Here is an 18,588-nt window from a genome sequence, read left to right on the forward strand (position 1 = left end):
AAGTGAACTCATTTTTCTCATGTATTTAAGAGCATTTCCACATTAAAATATTTCTTGCACTGTACATGGTTTTAATTGTTGTTTTATTTTTTCCCTTTGTTTTAAATGTTTATAAGGTGTGTTTTTCAATGTTTTTAAATGCTTTTAAGCATGAAAAGCCCAATGAGTTACCTTCTGTATGAAATGTGCTATATAAATTAATTTGCTTTGCTCTGCTTTGTGAATAATTGAGGATTTGGGAATCCTCCTTTTATATCCAATTATGACACTCATCTCTTTCCAATTTACTTGTACAGCTATGGAATGTGCCAAAAAGGTGGGGAGGTCTGGGTTTGTTTGTTTTTTTAATCATTCCTTAACTTTACCAGTCTTTTGTGGCCTTTTGTGGAACATGTTTAAAGCATTATTTTCCAAATGTTAACATTTGCAAAAAAAAAGATTCATCAGCTTGATCATTAAATGTCTTTGTAGTTTAGCCAATACATTTGGTATTAAATATTATGTATATTTTTAACTACTTCAGTTAATTCATGATCAGCTAGATAAGGTAAGTAAGATAGGTAAGTTTATCCATTTACTGGTGAGTACTCTCAAGGCATAAGTGGGCAAAATAAATTACACCCAATGAACTTTTACTGTCGAACAGTCGTGAAACAGTGTGACATACTCTCTTTCCTTCAGGAGGACTTTTTGGGATTCGTCCAGACGAAGCTGTAAGGCATAGAGTTTGCTTAAGTCATCCTCTGTAGTGCTCATGTCTCCCCACAGCTGCCTGTTGCGTTCTTGTCGGCTCGGCCCAGAAGAAGAGCGCGTTCCAGGTGGATTAATGCCACCATTGCCACAGGCCCCTTGGGTTTCGCCAACTGGAGTTCGTAAATGCAGCACAGACTGAAGTGTCATATCCTGCTGGTACAAACAACAGCACCAAACAGCAATGGAAGGTGAGATAAGAAAAAAAAGGATTGACAGTATATAGTGCATTTTATATGCGAGGTAACTTGTGGGAACAAGGTGCGTTATAAGATTAGAATGTAAAAACTGTGAAGAAAAGACATTTAAAAACACATTATATTGGAGTATATCCATCCATTGATCCATTTTCTTAGCCGCTTATCCTCACAAAAAGTCGTGGGAGTGCTGGAACCTATCCCAGCTGTCAATGGGCAGGAAGCAGGGTACACCCTGAACTGGTTACCAGACAATCGCGGCAAATGGAGACAGATAACAGTCACATCTAAGGGCAATTTAGAGTGTCCAATTAATGTGACATGCTTTGGGGACGTGCGAGGAAACTGGAGTTTCGGGAAGAAAAACACAGGCAGGGGGAGAACATGTAAACTCGACACAGGCCGGGCCAGGATTTGAACCCTGGTCCTCAGAATTATGGAGGGGTCTAAAATTTCCATCTTTGGTGCATGTCCACTGTGAGAGAGTTAATTTAAAAAGAAAAGTCCAGAAATCACAATGTATGATTTTTTTAATGATTTATTTGTGTGTTACAGCTGCAAATAAGTATTTGAACACCTGAGAAAACCAATGATAATATTTGATACAGTACCCTTTGTTTGCAATTACAGAGGTCAAACGTTTCCTGTAGTTGTTCACTAGGTTTGCACAAACGGCAGGAGAAATTTTGGCCCACTCCTCCACACAGATCTTCTCTAGATCAGACAGGCTTCTGGACTGTCGCTGAGAAACACGGAGTTTCAGCTCCCTCCAAAGATTTTCAATTGTGTTTAGGTCTGGAGACTGGCTAGGCCACGCCTGAACCTTGATGTGCTTCTTACGGAGCCACTCCTTGGTTTTTCTGGCTGGGTGCTTTGGGTCATTGTCATGGTGAAAGACCCAGCCACGACCCATCTTCAATGCTCTGAGTGAGGGAAAGAGGCTGTTCCCCAAAATCTTATAATACATGGTCATATATGCAGAAAAACACCCCCAAAGAATGATGATACCACCCCCATGCTTCACAGTAGGGATGGTGTTCTTGGGAGGGAACTCATTCGTCTTCCTCCAAACACAGTTTATGACCAAAAGGTTCCATTTTAGTCTCATCTGACCACAAAACTTTCTCCCATGACTCCTCTGTATCATCCAAATGGTCATTGGCAAACTTAAGATGGGCCTTGACATATGCTCGTTTCACCAGGGGAACTTTCCGTGCCATGCATGATTTCAAACCATGAGGTCTTAGTGTATTACCAACAGTCACCTTGGAAACGGTGGTCGCAGCTCTTTTCAGGTCATTGACCAAGTCCTGTCATGAAGTCCTGCGCTGATTCTTCACCTTTCTAAGGTTCATTGAGACCCCACGAGGTGATATCTCGCATGGGGCTCCACTCCGACTGAGATTGACCGTCATGTTTAGCTTCTTCCATTTCCTAATGATTGCTCCAACAGTGGACCTTTTTTCACCAAGATGCTTGGCAATTTCTCCGTAGCCCTTTCCAATCGTGTGGAGTTCTCCAATTTTGTCTCTGGTGTCTTTGGACAGCTCTTTGGTCTTGGCCGTATTTCAAGTTTGAGTCTTACTGATTGTATGGGGTGGACAGGTGTCTTTATGCAGCTAACAACCTCACACAGGTGCATCTGATTCAGGATAATACATGGAGTGTAGGTTTTAAAGGTGAATTAACAGGTCTTTTGAGGGTCAGAATTCTATAGACAGGTGTTCAAATACTTATTTGCAGCTGTATCACACAAATAAATCATTTAAAAAATCATACATTGTGATTTCTGGATTTTTCTTTTTAGATTATCTCTTTCACAGTGGACATACAAATATGATGGAAATTTCAGACCCCTCCATGATTTCTAAGTGGGAGAACTTGCAAACTAGCAAGGTGTTCAAATACTTATTTTCTTCACTGTAGCAGGCAAATGACCTTTTCGCCTTGTTACATTTCATCCAAGCAGTCATGTATATATGGGACTGCACCAGGGATCAGCTCTGAGCCCCTTCCTGTTTACTGTGATAATGGATAGATTGACAGATGAGATTAGACTGGAATCCCCTTGGATCATGATGTTCACAGATGACATTGTAATCTGCAGTGACAGCAGGAAGCAGGTGGAGTAACAATTAGAAAGATGGAGGCATGCACTGGAAAGAAGAGGAATGAAGATTAGCCGAAGTAAAACAGAATATATGTGCGTGAATGAGAGGGGTAGAGAGGGAAGGGTGAGGCTCTAGGGAGAAGAGATAGCAAGGGTGGATGACTTCAAATACGTGGGTTTAACAATCCACTGCAATGGTGAGTGTGGTAAGGAAGTGAATAAATGTGTCCAAGCATGTTGGAACAGTTGGGGCAAGATGTCTAGTTTGTCATGTGACAGAAGAGTCTCTGCTAGGATGAAAGGCAAAGTTCAAAAACAGTGCTGAGGCCAGCCATGATGTACGGATTTGAGACGGTGGCATTTAAGGGACAACAGGCAGCAGAGCTGGAGGTGGCAGAAATGAAGATGTTTAGGTGCTCTCTCGGAGGAGCAGGTTGGATAGGCTTAAAAATTAGCTCATTCGCGAGACAGCCAAAGTTACATGTTTTGGAGACAAGGTTCGAGAGAGCAGACTGATGGTTTTGACATGTCCATAGGCGAGAATGAGTATCATGGTAGAAGGGTGCTGAGGAAGGAGCAGCCAGGCAAAAGAGCGAGAGGAAGACCAAAACGAAGGTTGATGGATGTTGTGATGGAAGACCCTGAGGGCAGTTGGTGTTAGAGAGGAAGATGCAGGAGATAGGCTTCCATTGAAAAAGCTGACGCACTATGGTGACCCCAAACTGGACAAGCCGAAAGAAAAATATAGAAATATGGGTAGGTTATATCACGAAGGTGGAAAACTTTCTCAACTGGTTACATTGGTTACGTTTTCTTGTTTTTCTAAAGATGGACATGATAAATGTCTAGAAATGTTATGCCCACAGTATATCAAGCATAAGTCTGGCAGCTACTATGATACTCACCTCAATTCTAGTCACTTTTATCTACAGTATATAATTGCAATTGACAACAAAAGTTATCCCAGATCATTTTCAATATGAAGCAGGTGCAGCTCCATCCTTCTCAAACTTTAAAGAAAAACAGCTTGTTTAATGCACATAAGATTGTATAGTTGCTACAGTCCACCCGTATAAGATGACGCTAAAAGGTAAGAATGCCCATGCACACATGGAAGCACATTACCCACTATGAGGAGGAAGTATGAAAACCATAACAATGGAAAGAAACAGGAAATTTGTCTGGATTAAAATGGCTCTATGAGAACAGCACTTCCTTTCTTACCACTGAGTGACACAAACAAGGTTATATGTAATTCTGCAGTTAGAATATGAACTAGTTGACTGACAAAAATTTAAACAATTGTAATCCCATCTATAGACAAGGTAATTTTACCAATGAAACGCTGATTTGCATCCAATAACTTGTTTTACACAATTCAGTTAAAAGAATTCTACCATATACGTATAGATACTGACTGATTTGGTGAACATTTCTTCTTAGATGAATTTGTTGCTTACAAAGTGTAACAACAACATATGGTTAGTTAAAGATAACATGGTCCTCTGTTTACTAGATTTTATACCCAAGTCTCATCTCATGTACATTATGAACCAGTCTTACTGCAGTAACAAACAGCAAGGAAAAAATAAAACAATTTCTTATCTCTCGATCCCCATCTCAGTGGGCTGGAGACTGGCTGGTGACCTAATAACAACTCCACTCCATGATGTCTAAGACTTGAACGGTAATGACTCGGACTTCACTTGTACTTGAATGGCATTGACTTGAAAACACTACTTTGACCAAAGCACTGATTAACCAAGACTTTGAAGTGTTCTCTTGTAATAGCTATAGCTACATGAGCAAGTTATTGTTCTCCTACAAGAAAATATGATAAATAACGGCAGGATGCATGAATGTTTGAATGACTGCTTATTAGGTCAAAGTATCCCACAGCATCATTGCTAATGTGATGTCAGTTCTTATCTTTTAACTGTTAATGCCCTGTTAGGCACACTCTGGTAAAGAAATTGACCAAGAATTTCTTTCACACACTACCCAAAATAATGGTACATAGGGTGTACATATGTTATACATTCCCTGAACCACAATTAACATACATAGAAACAATGACATTTTATATTTTAAAAAAGGATCCTAATTATTGCAACAAAAAAACTTTATCAATCAGCACACATCTTGCATCTATTTGGAATTAAACTACATTCTTCTTCATGTCCTTTTCTTGACCTCTTTTTAGCATCATATTTTTTCAGAGTGTTCCCTTGTCACTGAGATATATGGAAGTAAATTAGTGCCATCAGGATTTGAATTTGAAATGCCACAGAAAGGATTTCAATCACATTTTCAACATTTGCTATAATTCGTTGTCTGAAATTCAACTGGGTACAATTCATCTGTGCCACCAAGGAGGGTTACTTAAGGTCAGAACCAAACAGTCAGCCAATCCAGTTACGCTTTCTTAGTCACGTGACGTCACATGCTAGTTTAAAATGTGAAGAAAAAAAATCTTAAAACTAATAGATGCAATCTCACCTTTTGTTGACCATTTTTTTGTGCATTCATGTCCATGTCCCGCACCGGTTCTGGCTCTGGTGACACAAGTATTGCCTCACCTAACTTGTCTAGGTGGCAATCAGTGTGGACTTGCGTTGACGAGGATGAGGAGGTGGGGGAAGAGGGTGCAACGGACGGAGAGGAAGGGGCAGAAAACGCACAGAGGTGGTGTGGAGGGGTGAAGGTAGAATTTATGGCTGGAAGAGGAGCTGGTAAATCACTACGTAGATGTACCCCATCCTGTCGTAGCATCTCATTCTCTGATGCAAGTTCTTGACGCTCCCGTCGAAGACTGGTCAGCTCCTTGGTCAGAGCATCCAGCCTCTGCCTTAAGTGGCGGACCTCATCACGAGCACGGTTACGCTCTGCACGAACCTTGGAGAAAACGGTTTTCAAATCAACATAAATTCTCTACATCAAGGATATGGTATAATCAATTGACACCATCTACAAATACAGACAAAAGGTAAAAGGTCATTTTGAATGTATGTTGGAAGTGTGACTGCAACAAAAGACCAGTTTGCTTGGATAAAATGTAACAAGGCGAAAAGGCCATTTGCCTCCTACAGTGAAGTAAATAAGTATTTGAACACCCTGCTATATTGCAAGTTCTCCCACTTAGAAATCATGCAGCAGTCAACCAAAAACTGTCCAAAGGAAGATCAGCAAATCTTAGTTTTAAACCACGATCCTCTTTCAGTTCAGTTAGTTCCTCCTGCTCTTGTAAAGTCATGTCCTTTCCATCAACTGATGCCGAGCTGTATGGGTCCCTAACCCAGTCAAAGCATTCAGAGGAGGCTGAAGAGAAATAAAATGACAACTTCTCCTCAAGACCTTTCAAATGTTTATCTATTACCTCAGACAGTGCAGCAGTGTTGCTTTGCCGTTTGTCTGTGAGTGGGAACATCTCCAAATTAACACGTTGAACATGTTGTTGCCAGAGGTGCACCTTTAAACGGAATCCATTTATTTTATCTGTGCTTGTAAGCAGGTTTTCATTTCGGACCTGTATCCTTGTGTTCAGTTCATTAAGATGATGAAATATATCAGCCAGGTATGCCAGCTTTGCGCACCACTCATCACTTGCAAACAGATTTGAGTAATCTGACCTCTCATTTGTCAGAAACATTTTAAGTTCCTCTCGCAGCTCATACACACGGGTCAGCACCTTACCGCGCGACAACCATCGGACCTCCGTATGGACCAATAAGGCTTTATGGGCCGCTCCCATTTCCTCACACAGAGATGCGAATATACGGCTTTTCAGAGGTCGTGTCTTTACAAAGTTCACTATGCGCACCACATCGTTCAACACAGGAACCAGTTCTGCTGGTAAAGTCTTAGCAACAAGGGCCTCACGGTGCAAAAAAAAGTGCGTAACAATCAGATCTGGGTTTCTTTCCTTCACTCTACTCACGAAGCCTTTGGTGCGCCCGACCATGGCTGCAGCTCCATCAGTGCACATACTTGTGCAGTTTTCCCACGTAAGTCCTCCCTGGTCAAGATATTCCGATGTGACACGAAAAATTTCCTCTCCAGTTGTTTTTTCTGGCAGTGCCTTGCAAAATAGGAAGTTTTCTCTAATGGCATCTCCATCCACAAAACGCACATTGGCCAAGAGGGGCAGCTTTCCGAGGGAAACCTAGACTCTCCTCTCCCCAGACAATTTGTCCAACTCTTCCTGGGGGATCCCAAAGAGTTCACAAGCCAACCGGGGAGACATAGTCTCTCCAGGGCCTCCTCCGAGTGGTAAATACCCACAATAAGTCACCATTGAGGGTTCCATGAGGCATCCTAACTAGATACCTGAACTTCCTCACCTGGCTCTTTTTGATGTAAAGGAGCAGCAGCTCTACTCCAAGCCTCTCACAGATGAGCTTCTTTCCACATCTCTAAGGGAGAGCTCAGACAACCTATGGAGAAAGTCATTTCGGCCACTTGCATCTGCCATCTGGTTCTTTGGCTCACAACCCAAAGCTTGTTACCACAAGAGAGAGCATAGCTATGAAGACTAGTTATGCTAGCACACTGTAGAAGTCCAGCTTACCAATGTACCCAACTGGCGACCATGGTACAGAAGTCGACGTTCCCGAAGAAGGCAACACATGAAAACTGAAATTACCTTGAAACTTATTTCTCCATCAATTTTCAATAATTTATGTTTTTGTCAACAGCAAATTGTATGCTATCACTACATATTTTTAAAATGGGCCATATTTATTTTGTATTTTACTCTTTGTGGGTGACTGGTTAATACATCTGCCTCACAGTTCTGAGGACTGGGTTTCAATTCCTGCCCAGGCCTGTGTGGAGATTGCATCTTCTCCCCATGCCAGTGTGTTTTTTTTCCAGGTATTCTGTTTTTTCTCTCAGATCCCAAATACATACGGTAGGTTGACTGAAAACTTGTGCGTGTAGATGTGAATACAAGTGTGAATATTGTTTGAGCCCTGCGATTGACTGGCAACCAGTTTAGAGTGTAACCAGCCTTCTTCCTGTAGTTAGCTGGGCTAGGCTCCAGCATGCTTGCGACCCTAGTGAGGGTAAGCGGTGTAGAAAATCCATCCATTTTCTTAGCTGCCTATCATCACAAGGGTCACAGGAGTGCTGGAGCCTATCCCAGCTGTCAATGGGCAGGAAGCAGGGTACACCCTGAACTGGTTGCCAGCCGATCACAGGGCACATGGAGACAGACAACAGTCGCCCTCACAATCACACCTCGGGACAACTTAAGAGTGTCCAATTAATGTTACATGTTTTTGGGATGTGGAAAGAAACCGGAGTGCCCAGAGAAAACCACGCAGGCACGGGAGAACATGCTAACTCCAAACAGGCGGGGCCAGGATTTAAACCAGGTCCTCAGAACTGCGAGGCCACTGCTTTACAGCTGTTCCACCGTGCCACCTTGTTGTTCAGTTATCATTCATAATTTTAATAAAGTTCAGGTTTAGTATGGTTCTCTGTGGAAACGGTCCTCATTTTCCCTAAAAACTTGACACTGAAATTGAACCGTAGCACCTGACTGCCTTCAGATCATAATAAATCATGTTGAAGAAATACATTTTTACCACCAAGACATCAATATCATGCTCAAATTTTGAGATTTTGACTTTGAGGCCTTGAAATCAAGGTTCTGGATATTCATAAAATTGCATTGAGTCAACAATGTACCTTGCTCCACTTCTCTCTCCAGTTTGCAGTGCAATCTGACCACCATCTCATAGTTTTCTCCATCTGAGCTGCTCTGGCCCGTGCCTCCTCGAGCTCTCTGAGCCTCAGCTCTTCTCGGCTTTCCCAATCTGCCCCAGGAGTCTCACCCATGATGCCCAAAGCTCCCAGGCCCAGGCCTCCTAGCCCAGGTGAAAGCAGCAGTGGAGGGCTGGAGCTGGGGGTTTCTCCATTAGGACTTGGGGTTTGGGCAACACTTTGGGCAGAACGTATCCCCCTGTCCGACTCCATACCGAGGCTACACAGTAGATCACCTCCTGTCGAATTGATTCCTTCAGACAGATGTGGAGAGTGGTTCATGCTCAGTATTGAAGAGGAAGGCGCATGGTTTGAATTTGATGATACAGTGAGAGATCAACAGATCATCTTCTTCCGTTAGTTATGAACCTAAAAAGAAAAACACAGCAAATTAGGAAGAACAGAACGAAATATAAGCAAAAACCTTCAGTTTTCCTAAATTTGGCGCTGTGGGTTCTCGTACAACATATATTAGAGCAGTATACATATGCAAAATATACACACATTACTTACAGTGAATTGTAAAAGTATTTCACCGCTTCCTGACTTATCACACTTAACGTTGTTAAGCATTTTCCAGAGGTCCAGAGCAGAGATAACTTGGACAAATGAATATTAATAATGAGGCAAAACTGTATTAGGCGTGGAGCTTTCTTATCCAGTACCCATGCCCCTCCCTTTGGAACTGGTCAGGGGAACTACCCCGGGTCCTGAGGAGTGAGTGGTGTCCCCCTGGCTGGGTACCCTACAGGATGGGCTCACTGGCTTGATGCCCCCCTTGCAGATGGTCCGGGTGGGGTATTTTTCACTGTGCATGGTCAGCAACTCCACACCCCAGTTGAGTAATGTGCATGTGATATTGTATGCTGATCATTCAATAATAAGCTCCATAGACATGCTACGGGTTTTAATGGCTTGTTCTGGGACCACTAATCATAATACAGGTTACTGGTATATAAAGATACCAAATAACACGTTCTTACAGGTGATTAGACACCAAAAAGAATTCCACTGCACCAGTCATCAGTAACACGACCTTGCTCATTTCCTGTCCTTTACTGTCCTCTCTCATCTTGTCCTATTGGTTATTTGTTACATGTCCCCACTGGGTGTCCCCATCCACAAAAAAGAACATGATTTGACTTTTGTAATGTTACTTGTGCTCAAATATTGAGACTATTTTGTTATGGTTTGCACCCATATTCTCCTTGTCCGTTCTGTCCCTCTCTCTGTTTCCTAAAACACTTTTCTGTCTGGCGGTATTTTGAGTAAACATCAGAATCCATCCATTCATTTTCCAAACCTCAACTTTCAACCGAAACTTTAGCAACTTTACATCAGAATGAACATATTCCCATAACGTTTTTGGAAATTGTGAACATCAAAAATTATGCTTTTTTAATGCTACTGATACAGCAAAGTGAAAATAAAGCATAATGAAAAATTGTACACATCTTACAAATTCTGCCCTGGTTATCAAACATATAAGCACGACTATGCAAAGTTCTCCGCTAAATAAAAATAAGGATGCATTTCAGACAATTAAACGACGTAAATAAAAAGTTATCTGTGTTCAAAGAAAGTCCTGACCTTGATAAAAATAAAGTTTGGGTTTCCCCTTTTCTGTTTGGAATCTTGACATGACAGTGAAGCCTCAAACATTCAAACATCCATTCATCCATCCATCCATCCATGAATACATACATTTTCTGAGCTGCTTATCCCCACAAGGATCACAGGAGTGCTGGAGCTCTCTCTCTCACTCTCTCTTCGCGCACAGTCAGTGATTTTAGTATTTACAGCTTTCGATGCAGATATGACTGGCTGAAAGAGTGGGGGAACTCACATGTGACTGGTCAGTACAGTTCATCATTACCATAAAGCCTGAAATATGTTGTACAGCATAAATTAGAAGCATCCTGTATGTCTTGAATCATGACCTTTCTTTTTTGGCTATGGTGTGGGTCCATTTAAGACTGCTTCTGGGTCCAGAGCCCAAATTATTGACCTCTGTTTTAGACGATGTTCCAACAATCAAGTGAGTCAGAGTGAGTTGTTCAGCTCCATAGCACAAAACCTAGTTCGCTCACAGGCTACCTAATGTAATAAATAGTTAACTTTTCCGAAAATGTCCCAGTTGTTCGCATCTACTGAGTCAAAGCCTGTTCGCCTGTGGCTCGTTGCATCGTGAACAGTGCAGCAGGTGTTACCACAGCAATGAAAATGTATCGAGTCCAGAAAAAAATCTTTTGTCTACTGTATTTATGAAACTATAACCAATTCTACTGTTCTCGTGATTGGGTAACACAAAGACAGAACTTTTATTTGTCATGGATAATGATTCGCTGAAGCACACACACACACACACACACACACACACACATGCAGTGCTCTTTTTTTTCCTTTGGGGTGAAGTTTTGCTCATCATCTCTTCATTTGAGGAGCAACTTTCTAATTTTGTGGAGCGGCTTTGTTCCCAGATATGAGGACTCGCTAACCGCCAAAGGATCAACATTGTCATATTTAAGTGAAATGCTGAACAACACCCACATGTTGTTTTCCAGAAGATAATTTTTATTATTCTTTGGGAAAATAATTTTCCTTAGTTTTTGCAATAATACAATGATGCAGAACAGAGTTTAGTTAAGTGGATAGCTTTCAAACAAGACAATTAGATTTTTTGCATTTGCTGGACTATAACATAATACATCACTTTATGCTTTTTATCATACAAGGAATCAATAATGAAATCCAATTTGTTAATCACTTACTTACTGCACCCCGGCACTCACTCGAAGATACAGTGAAGAAAATAAGTATTTGAACACCATGCTTTATTGCAAGTTCTCCCACTTAGAAATCATGGAGGGGTCTGAAATTTTCATCACAGGTGCATGTGCACTGTGAGAGAGATAATCGAAAAAGAAACATTCAGAAAACACAATGTACGATTTTTTTAACAATTTATTTGTGTGATACAGCTGGAAATAAGGATTTGAACACCTGTCTATCAGCAAGAATTGTGACCCTCAAAGACATGTTAGTCTGTCTTTAAAGGTCCACCTCCACTCCATGTATTATCCTGAATCAGATGCACCTGTGTGAGGTCGTTAGCTGCGTAAAGACACCTGTCCACCCCATACAAACAGTAAGACTCAAACTTGTAACATGGCCAAGACCAAAGACCTGTCCAAAGACACCAGAGACAAAATTGTACAACTGCACACGGCTATAAAGGGCAATGGAGAAATTGCCGAGCAGCTCGGTGAAAAACGGTCCACTGCTTGCGCAATCATTAGAAAATGGAAGAAGCTAAAAATGACGGTCAATCTCAATCGGTTTCATGATCCTGCCGCTCCAGCCCGGGCTGTGTGGGTCCCCGCGCGGTCGCACTAATTGGGAGGCACACACCTGCACCTCATGCGGGCTGATTATCCCCTGTGTATAAATAGGAGCCGATGACGACTGGTCCTGGGCCAGATCGTTCTGTCACGACCCATCGGAACGGAGGTAGGACCCAAATGCAGGAGTACATGGGAGACACAGAGGTAATTCGGGATAAACGTTTATTATTCAATGGTCGGGGATCGGGCAGGCAGCAGTAGTTGGGACGTCGAGCGTAGAGAGCAGGTCAGCGGGCAGGCAGGAGTCTGTGCACGGGAGAACGATCAAGGAAGGCAGAACGGGAGAACGATCAAGGAAGGCAGAAGTGTCAAAGAAGTCAGGCTTACGGGGTAAGTCGGAGAACAGGTGGAGGTTGGTACGCACAGGAATACGATCAGAGATACGGGGGTGCTCGAACGGGGCATGAACCTCAACGATCTGGCCGAGGACTAGTCGTCATCGGGGTCCTATATATACACAGGGGATAATCAGCCCGCATGAGGTGCAGGTGTGTGCCTTCCAATTAGCACGACTGCGCGGGCACCCGCACAGCCTGGGCTGGGGCGGCAGGATCATGACAATCAGAGTGGACCCCAATGCAAGATATCACCCCGTGGGGTCTCAATGATCCTTAGAAAGGTGAGGAAGCAGCCCAGGATTACACGATAGGACTTGGTCAATGACCTGAAAAGAGCTGGGACCACCGTTTCCAAGGTGATTGCTGGTAATACACTTAGACATCATGGTTTGAAATCATGCATTGTACGGAAAGTTCCCCTGCCTAAACCAGTGCATGTCGAGCCCCGTCTTGAGTTTGCCAATGAGCATTTGGATGATACAGAGGAGTCATGGGAGAAGGTTTTGTGGTCAGATGAGACTAAAATGGAACATTTTATACATATATATATATATATATATATATATATATATATATATATATATATATATATATACATACACACACATGTATTATATTATTATAATAATTCCATTAACCGTGTTTGGAGGAAGATGAATGATGAGTTCCATCCCAAGAACACCATTCCTACTGTGAAGCATGGGGTGGTAACATCATGCTTTGGGGGTGTTTTTCTGCACATGAGAGAGGACGACTGCACTGTATTAAGGAAAGGATGCCCGCGGCCTTGTATTGTGAGACTTTGGGGAACAACCTCTTTCCCTCAGTCAGAGCATTGAAGATGGGTCGTGGCTGGTCTTTCAACATGACAATGAACCAAACCACACAGCCAGGAAAACCATGAAGTGGCTCCATAAAAAGCATATCAAGGTTTTGGTGTAGCCTACCCAGTCTTCAGACCTAAATCCAATAGAAAATCTTTGAAGAGAGCTGAAACTCCGTATTTCTCAGCGACTTGTCTGATCTAGAGAAGATCTGTGTGGTGGAGTGGCCCAAAATCCCTCCTACTGTGTGTGGAAACCTGGTGAGCTACTACAGGAAACGTTTGACCTCTGTAACTGCAAACAAAGGCTACTGTACCAAATATTAACATTGGTTTTCTCAGGTGTTCAAATACTTGTTTGCAGCTGTATCACACAAATAAATCATTAAAATATCTTACATTGTGATTTCTGGATTTTTCTTTTTGATTATCTCTCTCACAGTGGACATGCACCTATGAAGTAAGAATAATTTTATTGTGTTGTTTTTCCATAATTAAAAGATGTTTCGCAATAGCTTCGTATATGTTTCGCAATAGCTTTGTATAACCTAAAAGACGATCGCAATAGCTTTGAATAACCAGCAATGTCATAAAAAGATGTTTTTGTGTTATATGATGTCGTGCAACACCATTTGTTGGTAACAAAGAATAGTGTGGCGTCAGGCGGGATGAATTGGCCACTCACCCCTCCTTCCGCTCATGCTTAGAGTATAAAAGGAGAACTTTAGATACTCTCGGTAGAGTCTGCTGCGGGTTGCGTACGGATGCCCAGCCGGTATTGAAGCTGCTCTCTACCTGGAGTGTTGGCTCTCCCTCCTATTGGCGCACGGTAAGAGCTGGATATTCTTCTAAGAGCTGATTGGATATTACTTAGCTTCATACCACGTGATTTGTGCTTGTGCTTGTGTTACCATTTCTGTGTGGGACCAATAAAGTGCCAATTGTTGGTAGCCAGAAGTGTGTCTTGTCTTCATTTCTGAGTGCCTATCTCCGACGAACCTATTAAAATTTGATACCGAACTCCTGAGCGAGGTATCAGAAATGTTTTAAAACAACCTACGATGAAAATTTCAGACCCCTCCATGATTTTAAAGCAGAAAAAATCAGACCCCTCCATGATTTTAAAGCAGGGTGTTCAAATACGTATTTTCTTCATTGTAGCTGGGTAGGCTCCATCTGTCACAGGAAAGCGGCATGAGGTAGGACTCAAATGCAGGAGTCTGAGGCGTGGACACGGTTTACGAGGGTGGTTTGAGTCCAGGTGTAGGTCATACACAGATAAGCAGTCCAAACAAGCAAAAGGACAAAAACACGAAGCAAAAAGCATCCATACATCCATCCATTTTCTTAGCCGCTTATCCAAACAAGGGTTACGGGGGGTGCTGGGGCCTATCCCAGCTGTTAACGGGCAAGAGGCATGGTACACCCTGAACTGGTTGCCAGGCAATCATAGGGCACATCGAGACAAACTTACAATCACACACAATCAAACCGGAATTTGCTTGAGAAAACCCAGGCATTGGGAGAATATGCAAACGCCACACAGGCAGGCCTGGGATTGAACCCGGGACCTCAGAACTGTGAACGCTTTCCAGCTGAGCCACCATGCTGCCCGAAGCAAAAAGCAAGGTCCAAAAATGATACGAGGTTCGATACATCTAGGCGAAAAAAACATGGCAAATGAACAAAAACAAGACTTGACAAGACTATGGCGGCTCAAAAATGTCTGGGACGTGGCAATGAAGTACATACACCAACAAGAAGCTCATAAACTCACGCTAAATTCACACAATGAACTGGCAACTAGTGACATGACACACGAGGCTTGAATACATGACATACTTAGCAGCAAAAAAAAAAAGACGTGGACCCCATGGGTCGGGCGATGCTGGAACAACAGCACGTGGTGGACGCCCCCTCAAAAAGGTGTCCTGCTTCTCTCTCAGATGGCGACGGTGGGCAGCAAGCGGCGCTTTAACAGCTTCCCTCTCCGGGCCAAAGTCTGCTGGATCCATGTATGGCCAGTTTGTTCTGTCACGAGGAAGCAGCGTGGCGTGGGACCCTAATGCAGGACCCCAAGGTGATGACATTGTTTTCGACGGTGGTTTAATTCCAGGCAGACGTCATACACAGGTAAGTGGTCCAAAAAGGCGAAAATACAAAAACACTAGGCAAAGGGCAAGGTCTAAAAATCATGATACGAGATCTGATACTTGTAGGCAAAAAAAACATGGCACATGAACAAAAACAAGACTTGACTAAACTGTGGTGGCTCAAGAACGCTGGGACATGGAAACAAGGCAGATACATTCATGAGAAGCTTGTAAACTTGTGCTAAACTTACACAACAAACTGACAACTAGTGACACAACACACAAGGCTTAAATACATAATTAGCAACAATGATGTGCAGGTGAGAGGACGCTGCCAGGAACACCTGCGCGCAAGGCAGTGGCAAGACCAAGTCCCTGACACCGGCACACCCAGGACCCTAGAGAGGATAAGTGGGAAAGACAATGGATGGATGGATATATCATGAAAACCTGAGAAATAGCTTAATAAAACATAACATTCATTCATTCGTTCATGTTCCATCCCTCTTATCCTCTCTAGGGTTGCTGGGGTGCTGGTGCCTATCACGGCTAACTTCGGCCGAGAGATGGGGTACACCCTAAACCGATTCTTAGTCAATGACAGGCCACCAAGAAGCAAACAACCAGTCAGAATCAAAATCAGCTTTATTGGCCAAGCATGTAACAACACAGAAGGAATTTGTCTCCAGCAGTGGGCACTGCTCTGGTATGACATCCAGAACAAAGAACAAACAATCTAACAAGAACAAAGAACAATCACACTCACATTCCCACCTATGGGCAACTAATAACCTAAATTAACCTACCCTGCATGTGTTCGGGATCTGGGAGGAAACCCGAGTACCTGGATAAAACCCACAGAAGCATGGGGAGAACATCAAAATTCAAACGCCACACATGGGAAACTGGGATATGAACCCTGGACCTCAGAACCATAAATCAGATGTGCTAACTAGTCATCCACCATGCCGCTAAAACCAACAATAATAAATAGCAACATAATCACTGCTCAACTTAAACATACACGTATTTCACATTTGAATAAATTAAATAAACATACATTTGAATAACCACAATCTACTAAATAATTATAAAAGTTCAATTCGGTTAATTTTTTACTCACCACAGGTCTGTCACAACATTTTTTAAGATGTTTTCCCCACCAGTATTACAATTTAAAAAAAAATTGTTTTTGTTCCTTTGAAATCATAAAACATTAGGCCTCCCCTGGGGTTATGCCACTCACTTCAGGTTTTAAGGACTGATTGTGGCCCGCCTCTTCCACTTCCACTCTTCCACTCAGTTATCTCAATCCCAGATGACTGTCATGAAGAAGTCACTCACAGCATGGCAAATTAACATATTTTCCAGATGACAGAGTGTTAAAAAGCCACGCCCAATGTGTAGCACCCCCCCCCATACACTAACTGCCCCGTACCATAGGCCGCGGATATATATACGTACCGCTACATTGTGAAATTAGATATTCAAATAGAAAAACTATATGTTTATTTACATTCCTTGATCCAAACAAGGACTGGAACACGGCAGAGAACATAACAGAGAAGTCATTGTTTTTTTCCTCCTCCTGTTCACTGACACTATTAAAGTCGTCATCTTCAGTATCAGAGTAGAAGAGCTTCAGAAAGTTTCCGTCACACACCACTTCATCTTTTGCTCCCAATGTCATTTTCATCTCCTCCCCGGACGTTGCCAGTGCAAAGCATTACAGACCATTCATTCTAGCTAGGACAAGATGCCAACATGTTGTGCACCAAAGTGCAACAAAACTGAGAAAACACAACCAAATTTGTTGTTCTCTAACCTCCCATGGGGTCATCCTGACAGGATAAAGCTGTGGTTTCACAGTTGAGGCTCATTCATCACCCGGGGAAATTTGCAAGCATCTAACCGTTACTAGTTATTAGCCGCCAAGCTATAGCCTCTCGTGCCGGTACTCTATAAGGAACAAAATATTTTATGAGGAGGCACAGTGGTACAGCTGTAAAGCGTTGTCCTCACAGTTATGAGGACCTGCGTTCGATCCCGGACCTCCTTGTGTGGAGTTTGCATGTTCTCCCCGTGTCTGTGTGGGTGTACCCTGCCTCCTGCCCGTTGACAGCTGAGATAGGTTCCAGCACTCCCTTGATGCTCTTGCGGATAAGCAGCTAAGAATGATGATGGATGGATGGATATATACGTGTAATCACTTTGGGGAAGTCCCAATTTTTTTTCCCCTTCATCAAACTGTCATGGATCAGAAGTAAATTGATATGTAACAAGTCTTCGGCAAAACAAGCAACTTCGTATCTATCTGAGGAAATTATGCAGACATGTTGATCGTGATCTTAGTTAATTCCGATACGCTCCATTTTTTGTTCGACCTTTTCAAACTCATGACAACACTGGCATTTTGCCACAGTTGGGATTAGGTCACAAAGACAACATGGACACCAGTGTTTCGAAACAAGCCTGTCTGGAAGATCTCAAAGGTCCATATTTTTTGACTGTTGTGCTCCTTCGTCAGCATCACAAACCATCTCCAGCACATCAAGTTCCACCTCTGTGTATTCTGGCTCAAACGCAAAGGCTTGAACATTGTACATTGTTATTTTTGTTTTGTTTGTAATTATTTTTCACAAAATTAGGCCACAAAATGACAGATAGTGAACATTCTCTGTTCGGTGAAACTTATCCACGAGCAATGGGGGATTCACAACCGGAAGCAGGCGTGGCAAACGCTGATTGGTTGTCAGTTTTCCAGCTGGGGTCATTGGAATGTCTGAGGGAGAGAGGAATTTTGATAACACTTTTCCAATTTAGAGATGTTTTTGGTTAAATCCACTAATTTGGGCATTAAAAGAATTACTGAACTCTCATCTACTAACTTTTAATGTGTGCTCCCATTCCTATCATTTTCAACAAAGTCCTCCTTTAATTTTGGTAGAGTAGAGGCACTCATTATTTGGTCAAAACTACAAAGGACCACACAATCATTGACATTTTACAAACATTAAGTTAAGCAAAGTTTTTAAAGTTGGATTTCAAACATTGCGCTGAGTCAAATTCAACAAAACCTCGTTCTGTATACATTTGGGGATACCTGG

At 42.5% G+C, this 18,588-nt stretch overlaps 2 protein-coding genes across 5 annotated transcripts in view; one reads left to right on the forward strand and one right to left on the reverse strand.

The window, feature by feature from the left end:
• The window catches only part of ccdc102a (coiled-coil domain containing 102A), a 77,673-nt gene that overhangs the window by 43,047 nt on the left and 16,038 nt on the right, over positions 1 to 18,588 (reverse strand). For 2 of the 4 annotated variants that reach the window (XM_061815535.1, XM_061815534.1), the window contains exons 2-4: positions 8,749 to 9,192; positions 5,557 to 5,952; positions 668 to 906 (exon numbers count right to left, since the gene is read on the reverse strand). In XM_061815535.1, the coding sequence (XP_061671519.1) occupies positions 668 to 906; positions 5,557 to 5,952; positions 8,749 to 9,105 (992 nt within the window). In that variant the 5' untranslated portion in view covers positions 9,106 to 9,192. Of the gene's footprint in view, positions 1 to 667; positions 907 to 5,556; positions 5,953 to 8,748; positions 9,193 to 10,527; positions 10,623 to 18,588 lie in introns of those variants that run through there. The other 2 variants (XM_061815536.1, XM_061815537.1) reach the window with 2 other exon arrangements.
• Positions 15,364 to 18,588, forward strand: part of LOC133498545 (gamma-taxilin-like) — a 66,149-nt gene continuing 62,924 nt past the window's right edge. Inside the window, exon 1 of the mRNA XM_061815540.1 lies at positions 15,364 to 15,521. The gene's annotated coding sequence lies outside the window, so the exon portion shown is untranslated. The remainder of the gene's footprint in view (positions 15,522 to 18,588) is intronic.

This window comes from Syngnathoides biaculeatus, chromosome 3 (assembly GCF_019802595.1).
Source record: "Syngnathoides biaculeatus isolate LvHL_M chromosome 3, ASM1980259v1, whole genome shotgun sequence".
Taxonomy (NCBI): domain Eukaryota; kingdom Metazoa; phylum Chordata; class Actinopteri; order Syngnathiformes; family Syngnathidae; genus Syngnathoides; species Syngnathoides biaculeatus.